Source organism: Convolutriloba macropyga, chromosome 5, assembly GCF_964194025.1.
Source record: "Convolutriloba macropyga chromosome 5, txConMacr16.3, whole genome shotgun sequence".
Taxonomy (NCBI): Eukaryota; Metazoa; Xenacoelomorpha; order Acoela; family Convolutidae; genus Convolutriloba; species Convolutriloba macropyga.
The window spans coordinates 63,545,612-63,560,908 of NC_134472.1; the positions used below are offsets into that span (position 1 = coordinate 63,545,612).

The 15,297-nt window shown below is 35.0% G+C and overlaps 3 protein-coding genes across 3 annotated transcripts; all 3 read right to left on the reverse strand.

Moving 5' to 3' along the window:
• Window positions 1-3,659: 3,659 nt before the first annotated feature.
• Window positions 3,660-4,513, reverse strand: LOC142340158 (uncharacterized). The gene has a single exon (XM_075390661.1). The coding sequence runs from the start codon at window positions 4,367-4,369 to the stop codon at window positions 3,872-3,874; it is 498 nt and encodes a 165-aa protein (XP_075246776.1). The 5' UTR covers window positions 4,370-4,513; the 3' UTR covers window positions 3,660-3,871.
• Window positions 4,514-11,261: 6,748 nt separating this feature from the next.
• LOC142339539 (protein transport protein Sec61 subunit gamma) lies at window positions 11,262-12,786 on the reverse strand. Its single transcript, XM_075389647.1, has one exon. It carries the CDS (start codon window positions 12,568-12,570, stop codon window positions 12,364-12,366), a length of 207 nt encoding a protein of 68 aa, XP_075245762.1. The 5' UTR covers window positions 12,571-12,786; the 3' UTR covers window positions 11,262-12,363.
• Window positions 12,787-12,867: 81 nt separating this feature from the next.
• Window positions 12,868-14,403, reverse strand: LOC142340461 (CXXC-type zinc finger protein 1-like). Its single transcript, XM_075391035.1, has one exon. It carries the CDS (start codon window positions 14,401-14,403, stop codon window positions 13,969-13,971), a length of 435 nt encoding a protein of 144 aa, XP_075247150.1. The 3' UTR covers window positions 12,868-13,968.
• Between the last annotated feature and the right edge of the window lie 894 nt (window positions 14,404-15,297).

Consider the following 15,297-nt stretch of genomic DNA (forward strand, 5'->3'; position numbering starts at 1 on the left):
GAGACCTTTAATTACACAATATTTGTCATATGACAACAAAAATTAACAAGAAATAAAGGGCAAAAATAAAAAAAACTTTACCATTTTCTGCAAGAGAACGGTGTCGCAGCCCTTCAAACCATATGTTACGAAAGCAAAAATTATGTTCAGTTTCAAATGTTTTAAAGTTTTTTTCTGTTAGATTGTTAAAAAATGTGACAATTTACAAAAAAAAAACAAAAACAACAGCAAAAATGGGCAATTAAGCACAGATATAAGAAAATTTTGTATGAAAACACGTAGCACCAAAAGCAAGAAAGCCTTCTGTTAAAACAACCGACCACAAAATTAGTGTTTATTATATCAGGAGGAACGGTCAACCTGTATTTACTGAGAATAAGCAAAATGTTGACAAACAATATAAAAATTGACAAGTTCAAAAAATCACAGAAATTTCCTTAAAACAAATACATTCAATAACATAAGAGACATTAGGTAACAACCGAAAGAATAGAAAAGGTTCACTTGCCCCTCCTGAGGAGGAAATTTAGATCTTTGAGTGGTTAATTTTCAAAATGAGACTGCCAAAAGAAAAACAATTTAAAGCAAAAGACAAGAATTCAGTTAAATTATATTAAAACTCTTCCTCAAAGCCGTAAAAACCCTTTGGTTCTCTGAATACAAACTGTATCTACATTCGGCCTCAAATTTAAGTAAATTGGAGCTGTCATTAGCGGAGCCGTGAATAAAAAATATTGTCAGTAATTACCATTAAGAAAACAAAAGCAAAATATTTTGAAAAAAGGCAGCATCAAAATAAAAACCAAAAAGTCTGATTCTAAGAGTCCATGATATTATCGAACCTCTCCCTGATTTTGTCGGGCGCCCAGCAAATCGACCAAGTGTTCCAAGTGTTTGCGAAATAGACCAATCGTTGAGTTGAATTCTTCAAATATTGAAAAAAAAATATGCATTTTATATAATTATCGAGTTAAATCTGCACAAAATGGCAAAGTTTTTATTCCAGAAGACTTTCATACGGCGCTTAATTGCAACTACCGCTCTGTTTGAGATTTTGGAGTCACTATAAAGGTTTCTAGGACACTAAGTCTGGCAAACTTTAACAAAGTGGACCAAAAAAGCATATTTTGTGATATTTTTGATGAAAAATGTTTGAATTTTGAAAATTTTATCAAAAATTTTAGCCAAAAAAACTTCAATCAAACAATTCAGCAACGCTCATCTATCTCTATGGGTAACAACATGACTCTGCCGTTAAAAATTTTAACTTATTTTGAATTATATTAGCGAAATTGTGCCAAATTTTAGCAAAAATTACTGAAAATGTGAACAAAAACAGTCGAATGTTCACAAAACTTTGAACCACGATAACTCCCTGTAAAAACCAAAAATAGGAAAAATCTTTTTAATTCCGTATTCTATGCTGGACGGGCTTTTTAATGATACCACTCACAATTCTTTACGATGAATATATCGGTCGGCCAAAATTGACTGAACAAAAAAAACCAGTTGAGTATATAGTTCCTCCCTCCCCACTAAGGTGGGGGTCGGAACAATTAAATCGTGGAGATACAAACATGGTATTACACATATCTAGTTATACAAAATAACATTAAGGAATAACTAACAATCATCCACCTTTCCTCGTTGAATTTCTCATGAGGAAAGATGAGAGAACAATCATAATTTATGAGCTCTGAGTTCTTTTAAGGAGAACGTAAAAAGATTCGGCTCACTCAAACTTAACCCTTGCAGCTAGAGAGGACGTAACATGCCTTTGAATTATTTAAATATTAAGTGAGGTTTTCAATGAATGTCTTCTATTAGCCGAGTTTTTTTTTAAAAAGCAAATATATTTTGCCTGCTCGCCGGAACTTTCTAGTGTTCCTGCATCTTCTATATTTTCTATACAAGCCCTGTTATGTTTATATATATACACTTTTAAATAGTTTTAAATGTATAGATTTAAATATTTTTCATTATGTTCCTGGTCTGTTCAACTGCTCTTTTTGAATGTATTATTTTAGCACTCAACTACGCTTTTAATTATGTACACGTCAAAAAATATACATCGTAGAACACTGGCGGACAAATGCTGCGAATTGAACGCCGTTTATAATCTTCAACGACAAAAACCCCCTCTAGGGGGTTTTTGTCGTTGAAGTTACAAAACCCTCATTTCAAAAATAAATAATTTGCTCACCATCGTCGAGACGTTAGTTGATAGTGTAACTTTTCTGTGTGATCAAGTATATGGTTGCAAATTTATGGACAACCCTGTTCTCCAACAGCTCACAAAGTTATTCATAGAAGTAAAAAGAAACTTCGACTGAAGTGGTGGATATGAAGCTTCTTAGTTCAATATACTTCAAATTTGTACCCAACAACCGGATTGTAATTCCTAAAAAACATTTTTAGTCAGACGTAGAAACTTTTAATTTTTTTCTATAATGTTGGGAGCACGAAATCCCTTAGAAAAAAACACTTCTATGACAGTTTGATTGCAGATAATCGAGGTGAAAAAAATATAAGCCACTAAAAAATAGAAGCAACTTTTCTATGCACTTTAGAAAGATGAGTGATAGCATTAGACAGCTTGAAGAGTACAATTCGAATCCAAAAAATATATATAAAACCAAAAAATTACACCCCCCCCCCCTCTTGCTCTCCACCTCAAGCACACCAACACCATCACCACCGCCACTACCAACTTGTTTTTTGCTGCGTTTAGAAGCTGCTTCACGTCCATCAGAATTCATGAAGGCATTGCTTGAAGAGGTTTCGAACTTAGGAATATCGAGGTGCATGTATTGGTAATTGTTTACTTTATCAGAAAAATTGTAAGCAATTTTCAATTTTTTCAATTTCCTCAAAATTATGGACATTTTTTAATGGCGTTGAAGCTATTTATTGGTTATTGGTATTATTGTCAATGGTATTTATTGGTGTTGAAGCTTAAAATTAAGCTATTCTAAATGAAATTAAACACTTGGATCAATAGGGTAAGGCTTGTGCTAATGAGCCACCACTCTCAATTCATATCCTATAATTTTTATAATCTTCGAAAGTTTCATGGAAAAGTTTCTCGGGCACTTAAACCTCTGAAATTCCTGTTTCTCATGAAGTTCTCAATTTCGAGGACATAAGAAATTCTGGTTTGTCTAGATGAAATTATAAGCGAAAGCGAAGTAATGGTTAAGTGACTCAGCTTGAAGCCACTGAGAACTTCTGGCGTTTATCGAGAACCGAGAAGCGGTTCGAGATATTAAGTCAGAATTTCGAAGTGACTTCTTCAGAGTCACTTAACCATGCTTAAAACACGAAACGCGCACGTTTTAAAATGACGAAAGTCAACGCAATTCAATTTCTGGCTAAGTAGCAACTTCTGGCATTTTAACTTCTGGCACTGCAGACTTCCGGCATTTGAAAAATATGCAAGTGAGTGTTTTAACATTGAATGATTCTATAAATTGAGCACGTGGCAGATCTGAACGTCACATAAGGGATCTGCAAAAATTTCACTCCGTTTTTACTTTGTCTTTATTTCAATTATCCTTCAAGTTGAATCCACTGATATTTGAGAAAATTGCGAACTCATCCATGCTAGATGAAGAAGATTCTGGCATTAATTCATGCTCTCATGTAATCTGAGAAAGAGGTTATTCGCCAAAATAAATTAAATTTGTTCATATGATTATCTACAGTTATTCAAACTAGCTGGGTGTTAAAACAGTAACAGTGAAAAGACTCCACCAAACAAGACCTGTTTCCGAACTACTTCCAAACAAAAAGATGATGTATACTAAGATTACTAAAAGCTGCTCTGTTACGCCTAATATTCTTGTCTCGAGTTTCTGGGTTACAACGTTAGCTACGATCTCAAGTTCGAGTACTGGTAGAACCCAAATAGAAAACCTCCAAATATTAATCCTCTCGCACCAAGCACCAGATAGCTCAGCCCCAGTCCAGCTAGAACAATCGGCTCCATAACAATGGGGCCAATTGGAATCCTAGGAACTCCAAGATGGATCAATTTCTGATTCATGGACGAAAATATGTCCGTGTCAGGGGCAGCACCCCTTCTCTGACTATCACCCCCGTTAGAGGACCCACGATCGTGCCCGCCATAGACTGGCCTGCCATTGCCGCCTTCGCCGCTCATTGAGTTACCCGGGAAGTTGTTGTCGGTCCGAATGGAATCGATGGTACCGAAAGCTGACCTCGAGTTTCCCTGCTGACTTCTTCCTACGGAATTGGCCGCAGAGTTTGATAAGGAGCCCAGCTTACTTCCAAAGCCAGAGGACTGTCTGTTGCGGGCATTGGGCTGGTCGTCTTGAATGATCTCTCCAGTTGAGGAGATTCGGACCATTGTAATTGCAAAGAGTATTGCCGAGGTGCACTAAAGTGTGCTATTCGAAGATGCCTCTCTCTCCTCTGTTGGGGGCACACACGAGAGAGTTGTGCGGAAACTTATTGGATCAGTTTGTTTGGCTCTCTGATTCAGACAACCAACCGATCTGAAGATAGAAAATGATATCTATGTGGTCAAATTATCAAACGGTAGATAACAAAAGGCTTCTGATTCATTAAGATCTCAATAAATATTTTCTCCAAAAGTACAGAAAATTACATTTAAGAGTTTCTAGCCCAGAAACGTTGATAAAGCGCTAAATTATGTCTACATTTAGGTATACAGACGAAAACTGCTGGAGGTTGAAGAAAACACTTAGAAAATCGGAGACTCAATTTATAAAAATGAAAACATGTGGTATTGTATTTCTGTCGTACCGTTTCAACCGCAAAACTCCTTTAAATCAATTATCGGTGAAAATAATTGCCTTTTAAAAACAAAAATATAGAAAAGCGATTTAGAAAATGAAGTATTTCAGAAAAAAAGCCAAAACTTTTCTTTGGTTAGCTTTGATAAGTTCTCATAGCCTTGTAGTGATTTGACATGATATTTAGGGTAAGATACAAAACATTACGGGGACAAATCTTTGTTAATTTTTTTGCTTAGTTTATATCAATATCTTTCTTTCCCTCAAGGTATATTTTTGAAATATATTACAAATGCAAAACCGGTTGGTCCCCTGACCCTCCGAGGTTGAGATATTTCTAAGAAACCGACCAATGGGAAGATTTGAAGGGAAATTATTAAAATATGGGATGACGTGAGCAACTTTTACTACTGTAATTTTTCTTCTTTACATTTCGGATTGTTATTTGCATCAGCTTAGGATTGTAAAAACTAAATTTTTTACATTTTTTTTCGTCACAAATTTATTAAATTCGTATTTTTTACGGCAACAGCTAATTGTTCCGACCCTCTTGAGGGGGGAGGAACTAAACACTCAAAGGTTTTTTTGTTCAGACAATTTTGACCGATCGATATATTCATCGTACAGAGTTGTGAGTGGTATCATTAAAAAGTCCATCCAGCGTAAAATGCGGAATTAAAAAGATTTCTTTGAATTTCGTATTTTACAGGGAGTTATCGAGGTTTGAAGTTTTGTGAATAATAGACGAATTTCCGCTGTTTTTATTCACATTTTCCGGAATTTCGCCTAAAATTTTGTCAGTTTTGGTACAAAATGTTATAATTGTAAACAATAAAGAAGTTGATTTTGTTTTTCAGAGACAAAAAGTATTGTTGACTATTTTGATTTATTTTTTCTTGCTAAAATTTTAGCAAAACATTTCAAAATTCAGCCTTTTTCAAAAATTTCTCGAAATAAGCTTTTTCAGTCCACTTTGATTAAATTTGCCGGAGGTACACACCACAAAAACAACCAACAAAATCTTTGTAAACTACAAAAGGAGCTAGTTTTACTTCCACTTCCATTGAGAGTAGTCTAGAATTAAAATTTTGCCGTTTTTTGCTAACTTTACAATATGAGTAGTAAAAACGCAGCATTTATTTTTAATCTTTTAACTAACAAATTATCTAGATCTAATGCATTTGGAACAATTGAGTGTTCTAAATGGGAGAACAACAATAGCGGGGCTGGTTTTGCTCCAATGTTGGACTGTTAGAATTGAAAAAAATAGTTCGGTATATAATCAGTCGGTCTTTAAAAAAAATCGCGCTTTTTATGTTAATTAAAGAACAGAACAATTCACATCAAAGCTCCCTGTTGATAGGTCCGATTGGCTTCCAAAACAGTTCCAAACTAATTAATCTATTTTTTTTATTCGAAAGATTATGATCGTTTTGACTTTTACAAAAATTTGCTTTTTAATTAAACAATGGCTTATTGAACTTTGCCACTATTTTTCTCTTAACTTGGTCAACTTTTAGCGAAGTGTCAGCAAAGAAAGAATGCGTATTCTTCCTCTTCCTTCTACTGAATTAAATTTTGATTTATTCGCGGTTTTAAGCGTTAAGTTGTGGTTTTCTGGCTTTGATACTACTAGATTTCATTTTTTTTTACTATTTTTAGGAATTGGCCCCTTTATCGCGTTTTTTTTCTCGTTTTGTAACATTATCCTATTATTGACAGTTCACATATTACATTATAGGTATTCGAAGAGATGCACAATTGAACATATAAAGATCCTGAAAGGGACAGATTATGTTTTAAACGGCTTCGACACTCTTTCTCGAAGATTTTTGATTTTTTTTTCAAAATTGACTTCAACTGTCGTTTTTACTCTGTCTTTTTAGTCGTATGAAATTACCTGACTAATGACAGGTCTCATTGACGTTTTATGACTGATTAAATGAGCTTTTATTCTGATTTGAGTAGATAGCTGATGGCTTTCATGACTTTGAAAACTATTGTTTTCAAAAAAAACTCCTTTCAACGTTGTTCAACTTTGCATTTTGTGTCTAATTATTGCCTAGTCCCGTTAATAAGAGGTAATATATAACATTGTTGTCGAGAGAAAAAGCAAGGGTACCAAATTAAATGTTTCTTAAAAGCATTTGTTATGAATTCACTGGCTTCGACACGGTTTTTCGCACAAAAAGTAAACTAATTTTTAATTTTTGTCTATATTTAACGCTCTTTTTGTTGAGGTAAGACATATTCTAAATAATTGCAGGCCTCAAGCGCTTCCTTTGGACGAATAGACGAACCTATTTAGTTATTTCATTTCGTAGCTATTGGCTTTCTTGACTTCGAAAATTGTTTTTGGAAAAAAACAAATGTGTTAACTAATTTTGCCCTTTTTCTCTATTTTGGTCTACTTGCTACCTATTCTCACTAATGAGAAGGCCTACAACACAATTTTAGCGTTCGAGGAAGGCTCAATTAAACATATTTTGAGGTGCCAAATATGGCTTTAGGGCTTCGACAGCGTTTTCTCGCAAGTTCTAATTGATTTTTTTTGTTGTCTCTATTTGTTGTTCTTTTTGTAACCGAAAATTGATTAATGAAAGGTCTTAATGCCCTCCTATAGAGGCGTATGTGATCATAAACATATTGGATGTTTTCAATTGCCATCTAATGGTTTTCGTTATTTTGAAATTAATTGTTTTTGAAAATATAAGCCAGTTTTTTTTTTCTTGGCTGCTTTTTTTCTGTTCTTTTTTTGTCTAATTGCTACCGAACCTTTTTATAGTGGATCAATATCGTTTTAGTGAAGAACAAGTTGTTTTGCTGACTTTCAGTTTATTCGACGCTATTTTGAGCTTGTAAGTTTTTTTAAATGGATGTGTTGTAATTAATATAAAAGTTTTGGTTGTAATTAATATTAAAGTTTTGGTTGTAATTAATATTTGTTGTTACTTGATTTTGTTGTTCGTCTTGACTTGCTTTCTTAGTAATGAGTGATTCCAGGAAGCGATCTTTGTTCATGCTCATTTTTGAAAAATACTTAAATTTTGGGGGTTTTCTATCTGTTCCTCATTTGGTAGACATTTATGCCAAAAATGTGGGTCAGAACTTTATGTGCGAACGCACATTACCGAGCCTCCTTGTTCGAAATATATGCTAATGTGGTTAGCTGGTTACAGCTTTCATAAAATGATTGCGAATGTTTTCCGTATTTCTTTCCTTGACACATACGTCGACAGCCTATATTTTGCTCCAAAGAACTTCAATTGATATTATAAAGCATAGCCTGAATCTTGCAGATAAATGCCTCGATAGCTTTGTAGATCTTTAGCTTCAAAATATTACTTGACAGAATGAGACCAAAAAGAACAAAGACAAATTTTGTTTTTCTACTACTTGCAGTGATCTCTTCAGTTGATTTAGTCTTATCTACCGTAAAGCATCCCCAATAACATTCAACTACACAGGTATATCTTCATTCGACCTGAGGAGTAAGGTAGGTATTATGTGAGCAAAAAAATATTCATGCGAATACATTCGATCCACTAAGAGTAAAAATGGCCTCATGCACGTAATTCAGTCCAATAATTGCATGAATTAATCAACAAAGTTGATTTTGAGCTAGCGTGACGCTATATAACAAAAATCTTGGCGAAACAATAACCTTTGTGGTCAATAACAACTCCGTTCAACTCTCGCACTAATAAAAAGCAACTTGTGATTCCGCAGCTAATTCTAAAAATGCGGGACGTTGACAGCTGTTATCTCGTTCCTTATCCGCTACCCCATTACAGGAACCAAAAAATGCCCAAAAATGTTGCACTAGAATAATAACAAGTCAGCACCAGTTCAGACAGATTTGGTGTAAACTGCAAAAATTTCAACAATTTTTCTTAAAACAGAAAGAATAAAAACGACAGAAGTACCGGCGTCTCACGAAAATTTATACATCCCAAGCACAGCTCAACCAACTTCTCCACTTCAGAAATTCCTTTCAGAAATAATCTTGACGTACTCGTACAGCGCAAAAAAAGATGTCAACCAATTAAATCGATTTGCATGCTCAATTTAGACAATATAATACTCTCTAAGGCAAAATTTGAAGACCTGAAGGCAAATAAGAGTCATCAATGGGAGGCATAAAGCTCCAACTAGCACTTTTACAGGTCAAAATAGACCTGCAACCAAATTCGGTAGTCTTCAATTACTTTTAGTAATAAACTGCCATCAATTGAGCTGAGGTGCTTAAAACTTTATATGAGAAAAGAAACTAGATCCAGTAAAACTCAAAAAGTCAAGAACTTAGAAGTTAATAGCGGTCGAGTCAAAAAGCTTCAAGTGAAAATTTTGCATAAAGAGATATACAAGACTACAGTAACTGAATAAAACGTTGTTCGACGAGACTAATCAAAAATTATTGGCAAAAAATACTTTGATTATCACAATTTAAACGAATCCATTTTTATCTGTAAGACTTTTTCCGACTGAATAACGTCCGACATTAGCCTCAAGGTTCTCAAAAAACTGTAAAAAAAACAGCGCACTGGTGGTAATCTCATGATAGCCACAGCTGCCGATTTCTGTTGAACAATAGACTGATGCGATCGAGACACTTAAGATCGCAGTTTTTATCAGTTTCTAAATTGTTTTTCAGGTTGCTGGAAATTAAGCAGCATATTCATGCCAAGCTCAATCAAAAACTTGACAACCCGATTTCGAGCTCGATGAAGTTCAACAAACAGCAACCACATGAGAACAAACTGGTTGAAAAATAAATCGAAATATTTATGAACTGGCTTCTGAACGCATAATCAATCAATTCTGACGAAATTGGAATTTGAAGTCTAATACCTTGATTTTTAAAATGAGAGTCATCGCAAAGAGTCAAACATGAATAACAGCAAGGTAGGTTGAAATAATCAGATACTTTAAATAAATTAACCTTCTTTTAAAATTTGCCAGCTTACAACTTAAATAGCACCAGATATTTTTCTTCATATCAGAATCTTGGATTCTATAATTAACAAACAAGGGGCCACAAACCTAAACAAAGCAAACAATCACAAAATTTTTTTCCATTAAGAAAAAATCAGCGTTTAAGAGAGGCAATAGCTAAAAGAAATTGAGTTCAAAAAGAAAAAAAGTGAGGGAACCAAGAAGCCGTTCAAAAAATTCCAACTCTTACCACTTCAGAAGTTAAACTGTTGCATATTGAGTTGACAATTTTTCCATTATTCATCCTTGAAATCAACTGCTATCATTGAGTCATTGTAACCTCATTGTTGATGTTGAGTGGTACTTAATAACAAATGTGGGACAAAACGACCAATTTAATAGGCTCTAATTGATTTTAGTACAATATTTCAACAATCTGAGCATTTTTGCGGTTGCTGAGTAGTTTTTCAAATCAAATGAGCAACATTTGTTACTAGTACTTGTATTTGTCTTTGGTAGTATTGTGTACCGGTTTGAGATAATTTAGAAAACGAGATTAAAGAGTATATTGTCTTTAAACTAAAGCTATTAATCAGTTGTTTTGTTTTTATCAAGAACACACCATTTCGCTTTAGGAAACAAAACTTTATTTATTCTTTTGATTGCTGCATCTACGGCAGCCATTTTTTAAGACGCAGCAGTAGATTGCTGCATCTACTGCAGAAAATTTTTAAATATCTTTTTCTATTACTTTATTCTGTTTAACGAGTGCTTGGTTGTTAAGGCAGTAGGGTTTGAAGAATTGAAGATTGATAGAGTAAAGATTGGAGTTTTAATGCATCTTGTGTTATTTCTTGTAGTAAACATTTTATTTCCTGAATAGAATGTCATAGACAACCAACTGCACTCTTAGCATTTTGTGCGACTACCATAAACTTTTCGTTATTTATAGTACCGTGGTTGTTTTATATTTAATTCAGGAACTTCAATTATATTTTATGGCCTTTCTTTAAAAAAATTCATTTTGATTTAGTGACTAACTAATTTTCTTTGTACTTGGATTACTTCAGGAAATCTTCCGGAACCATTAATCTGTTAGTTTTCCATTAGCTTCCGGAATTCTAGTGGAAAAATAACTACGATGAGCTCACGTGCTACTTTTACACAATGTTAGAAAATTAAACGAAAAATTTTGGCCAAATAGCTTTCGAACGACAGCCGCGCAATTTACAATCGCTTTTGTTTTAGCAACAGACTTAATTTCCGAATAAGAGCAAGTTAGATCACGCAAAAATCAAACGTGAAGAAGTCACTCTAGAGATGAAATCAAGAGAACGTAATAGAGCAAAAGCGCAAAATTGGTCAAGCAAAAATTTTGCGGAAAAAAAGACACACGTTTACAATAATTGCTTCAAAATTAATTGCTTGAAACTTAATTGCTTCAAATAGAGCAATTAAACATTTCCAGCAACGGAAAAATCCGAATATTCAATTAATACTCCTTCACCGAAATCTTTTAAAAATGGCAAAAACATTTCTTCAAAAAAGACAGATATAACGTTAAATTCAGTAAGCCACCAAATCCCAATTATAAACATAACCGACCAACGTCGGGCGAATTGCTCTCAAACGACGGGCGAGCGGTTGGCTTCGTCAGTAGCTAGCCACGGGGGGGGGGGGGTGCACCTGGGGCTGATGGGGGGCAACACTGGGTTGGGGGGTGCAACAGCGCGGTGGGGGTGGAGGCAATAGTGGGGGTGGGAAGTCAACAGGGTGGGGGGATGTCTCAACCTCTAAGAACCGCCCTTCACACCATAAGTATAAGTCTCCAAAACAGTTTGAGCTGAAAGGCTCTAAGAGCACTTAATGCCAACTGGGCGCTACCTGTTTATCCCGTTTTTGAGGACGAAAAGTCAAAAGCGTCAGACGAAAAATCGGTCAAGCGAATAATCGCATAAAAAAAGAAAGACCAACAGGACTAATATAATTGCTACAAACTTCGTTTGAGAGCAATTAACTAGACAATTAAATCAAATAAAGTATACTTTATATTAGCTACATAGATACATTCACTATCACTCACATCGACATCGTCAGATGTGTACAAACTGTCATTTACGACAACTGCGATGAACTCCGTAGGTAAAAACAACTTAGGAACATAGAGCTTCCATTAAATGGACTACTGGAAAACAGGAGGCAAATAGCCACAAATAATCGAGTAAATAATCATGTTGGAAAGTCAAACATTTAGACCAATGATATCCTTGTGTACGGGGACAAAATATTACTGAACTTCTTTTAAGGTGCTTTTTAAGTCGGATTACTAAAACTTACTGTTCATAAAAGTAGATACAACATACGACCCCCACCCAAAAAATGTTTAGCAAAACTTTCATAACTTTCTACCATTAAAAAGATCAAACGTCAATTTATTATATTATATTTCGAAGGGAAGGCAAATGCCCGGCAACTGGTTGTTCCTTAAAATCTGCTTCAACAAATCAGTTGCTTCGATAAAGAAGTATACTCTTGTCCCAGTACAATTACTTTATTTGGTATCCAGCAGCTCAAGACATGTCAGAACCATTCAACATACATCATCTCACTTCATTCATTTGTTCCACTTGTACATGTAGAGTATTTTTTGTTATGCTCCTACGATGATGTTGTTGATTGGGATATGAATGAGTTTGACGAAGAACCCGATGAAGCCCATTATGGCAAAACCGACAGCAGTGGCCAGTGCAATCTTCTGGAATTCTTTTCTGTCTGGCTTGGAACACCTCTTCACCAGCCGGATGGAGTCCTTGGCGAACTGTCTCACTGGCTCAATTGTAGTCACAATCTGGTCCATAGTAGAATAGGTGTCGGTTTATTGAGTAAGATAAGAATCGAATGCGTGGATCTATTAATAAGTTGTTATTTGAGAACCTCTCTTAAAGAGATACTTGATACCGTTGCTGTAACTAAGAACGACTACTAAAATAGTTGTTCTTGATTTGCTATGTCTCCACAATGCTTTAACGACCACAAATGGATCTGAAAAATTTAAAAAAGGTCGAGTCAAACTGAATCAAAGTAAACTAAATATTCAAGCCGTGCCTAATTAATCCGTTCATTATGAAGTCACCATTAATATAAGACTCAAAAAGAGCAGAGAAAAATGTGAAATTTGCTCTCAATGACTAACTACAAACACAATAACACCATTAAAGAACTATACTGAACAGTATTATATAATGGAACTGCCAATGACAAGTTGAATATGCGATAAGAATGGCGACAATGGAAATGAACTATTTGTTACAGACAGATGCAATAGCAGAGAAGCCGACTAAATATGCATAATGTATTTTATATTGCTGCTATCTAATTTCAATATTTGTCTATTCCCACTGAGAATTGTACACCATCATTTTCATTCAGCTCCACCAATCCATTCATGTTTCCCTGGAATTGAATCATCCCACTCGTTTCCAGCACACAATTGTCCATCAACTTTGCACTGAGAATCCATCGTTTTTCCGACTCCCAGCATAGCACCGACCTTTAGCGATCATGCAATTGTCAACGACAGTCAAAGCGACTGAAAATGCCTAGTTGAGACCAAATCTTGCTGTAATGTCCGTGGAATCGGGGTCTGTCCACTTGTTCACAATTCCACATTTCACACTTTTATTTCCATTCAATAGATTTATAAACTAGAGGATCTTTCATGAAAATATTCACCTGCTGTGTTTTTGGGTGAAGTCGAAATTATTAAGCATTCAGAGGCACTGCCTTATTATCTCACAGAGGTAAAAACAGCGCAAGATCAGCTGTTGAATTCGAATTATCATGGTAGAATCTGGCTTTTAATCAGCTGGCTATCAGCGGCAACCGACTATGGTTATCAACAGATCATTCTGAATCGAATAGTTGGTCGTTTGTGAATTTCTGACGTACATCTCCATCACTTTTGTACCCAAAGCCTCGTAACTTTCATTTTGCAGATTGCTGGGCATTAATTTGAATTATTTCGAAGTGTATTCTTACCTATACGTATACTTCAATACGTATTCCGATTTATCGTAATATTGATTTATTGGTTTTTTTTTGGGGGACGACAAATTCGTAACTCGCATCTCGCTAGCCTTCAATAAACATTTCAACCAACTTATTTTGCAGAATGTCAATTTATTTTCTGAATTGAAATTTTAACTGTAACAGAAATATGGCCCCAATTATCAAAATATTACGATTTTTACCAGCTTCAATGAGCTTGACATGAGTTGAGCAATAAATCCATGACACTTCCTCTCGTTTTCAGACTGTTCTCAACACGACTCTCAGACTCCAACAGTTCATCATACTTGATCAGGTTGTTCACTCTCTCAGCGTCTATTGTGGCTATTCGCATCACTTCCCACTTGTAGTGTTTCAGGCATTTCCTCTTCAGTACCCGACAGTACTCGTGCACCGCTTTGTCATCGTAGAATGATTCTCCCGTATTTGGAATTGGACACCCGCACACTTCATACTCGCCCACTTTGTAGTCTTTAGCTGAATGTTCAGGACAGATTATCTTCAGCCTTTTAAACCCATTTGTTTCTTTTTCCTTTTTGATAATTTTTAAGTCAGTGTAAACACTGTAAGGCTTCGTGCTGAATGAATTATTTGTTTGGCCTTGCCAAAATATAAATACCATAAACAGTGTCAACAGCAACAAAAATGCATTTGTACATTAAATACCGGTCATAATAGCTTACACACACGCACATTATATACACAGAATAAATACACATTTATGAAAGTAAATAAAAATCGAAACCGGATAAACCCATTAAGCCGAATTTTAGATGCCCGCTACTTGAACTTTGATTTTATAAGTTTTAGTTTCCTCAATGCTCTCATTAAGAAACAGGAGTATGTCCAACAACGAAATGAAATCAAAATAGCTGGCACTTTAAAAAATTTTTTGTACATCAATCAAATTTTTTCTGTTCTTTCAATACCAATAGTGGCTATAGGAGTCAATGGCAGGTATTTTCCGGCAAGCTGCCGGGTATTTTAATACAATGTGTGGTATATAGGGTAATATATACATTATGATTACCATAAAACCCATTGGGATTAGAAGAACAGCAAAAATAGAAGAAAATTGATAGATCTACAAAAACATTTTTAAAGCGCCAGCTATAATGGTTTCATTTCGTTGTTAGACATACTCCTGTTTCTTAATAAGAGACCATAGGGCTAGTATAAAAACCAAAACGCATTAGCAATGGTAACTGCAACTCAAAACACAGCGGGCAGATTGCCAGCAAATAGCCACAATAGCTGCGTAATCTGCAGTCCCAAAAAACCAGTACAGACAGGCAAAAAATTTACTCTTTCCATTAAAGGATGAGATGTTATATTTTCATAAAGAATCTGTATAAGTTATTGCTGCCACTATTAGCTACTCTCCTCTGAAATAACCTTCATTTAGTGTGACACACATTCTTTGAATTAAAGTAAAGAAAAGTCTATTTCAAAGTGGAAGTTATTTTTCAGGGTGAGGTAAGTCCACTGTGGCCAAAAACTTAATCATGCGAAAAAA

What these genes read in the sequence shown, in the direction of transcription:
- LOC142340158 (XM_075390661.1), bottom strand. Translation starts at nt 4,369, where the DNA reads ATGGTCCGAATCTCCTCAACTGGAGAGATCATTCAAGACGACCAGCCC.
- LOC142339539 (XM_075389647.1), bottom strand. Translation starts at nt 12,570, where the DNA reads ATGGACCAGATTGTGACTACAATTGAGCCAGTGAGACAGTTCGCCAAG.
- LOC142340461 (XM_075391035.1), bottom strand. Translation starts at nt 14,403, where the DNA reads ATGGTATTTATATTTTGGCAAGGCCAAACAAATAATTCATTCAGCACG.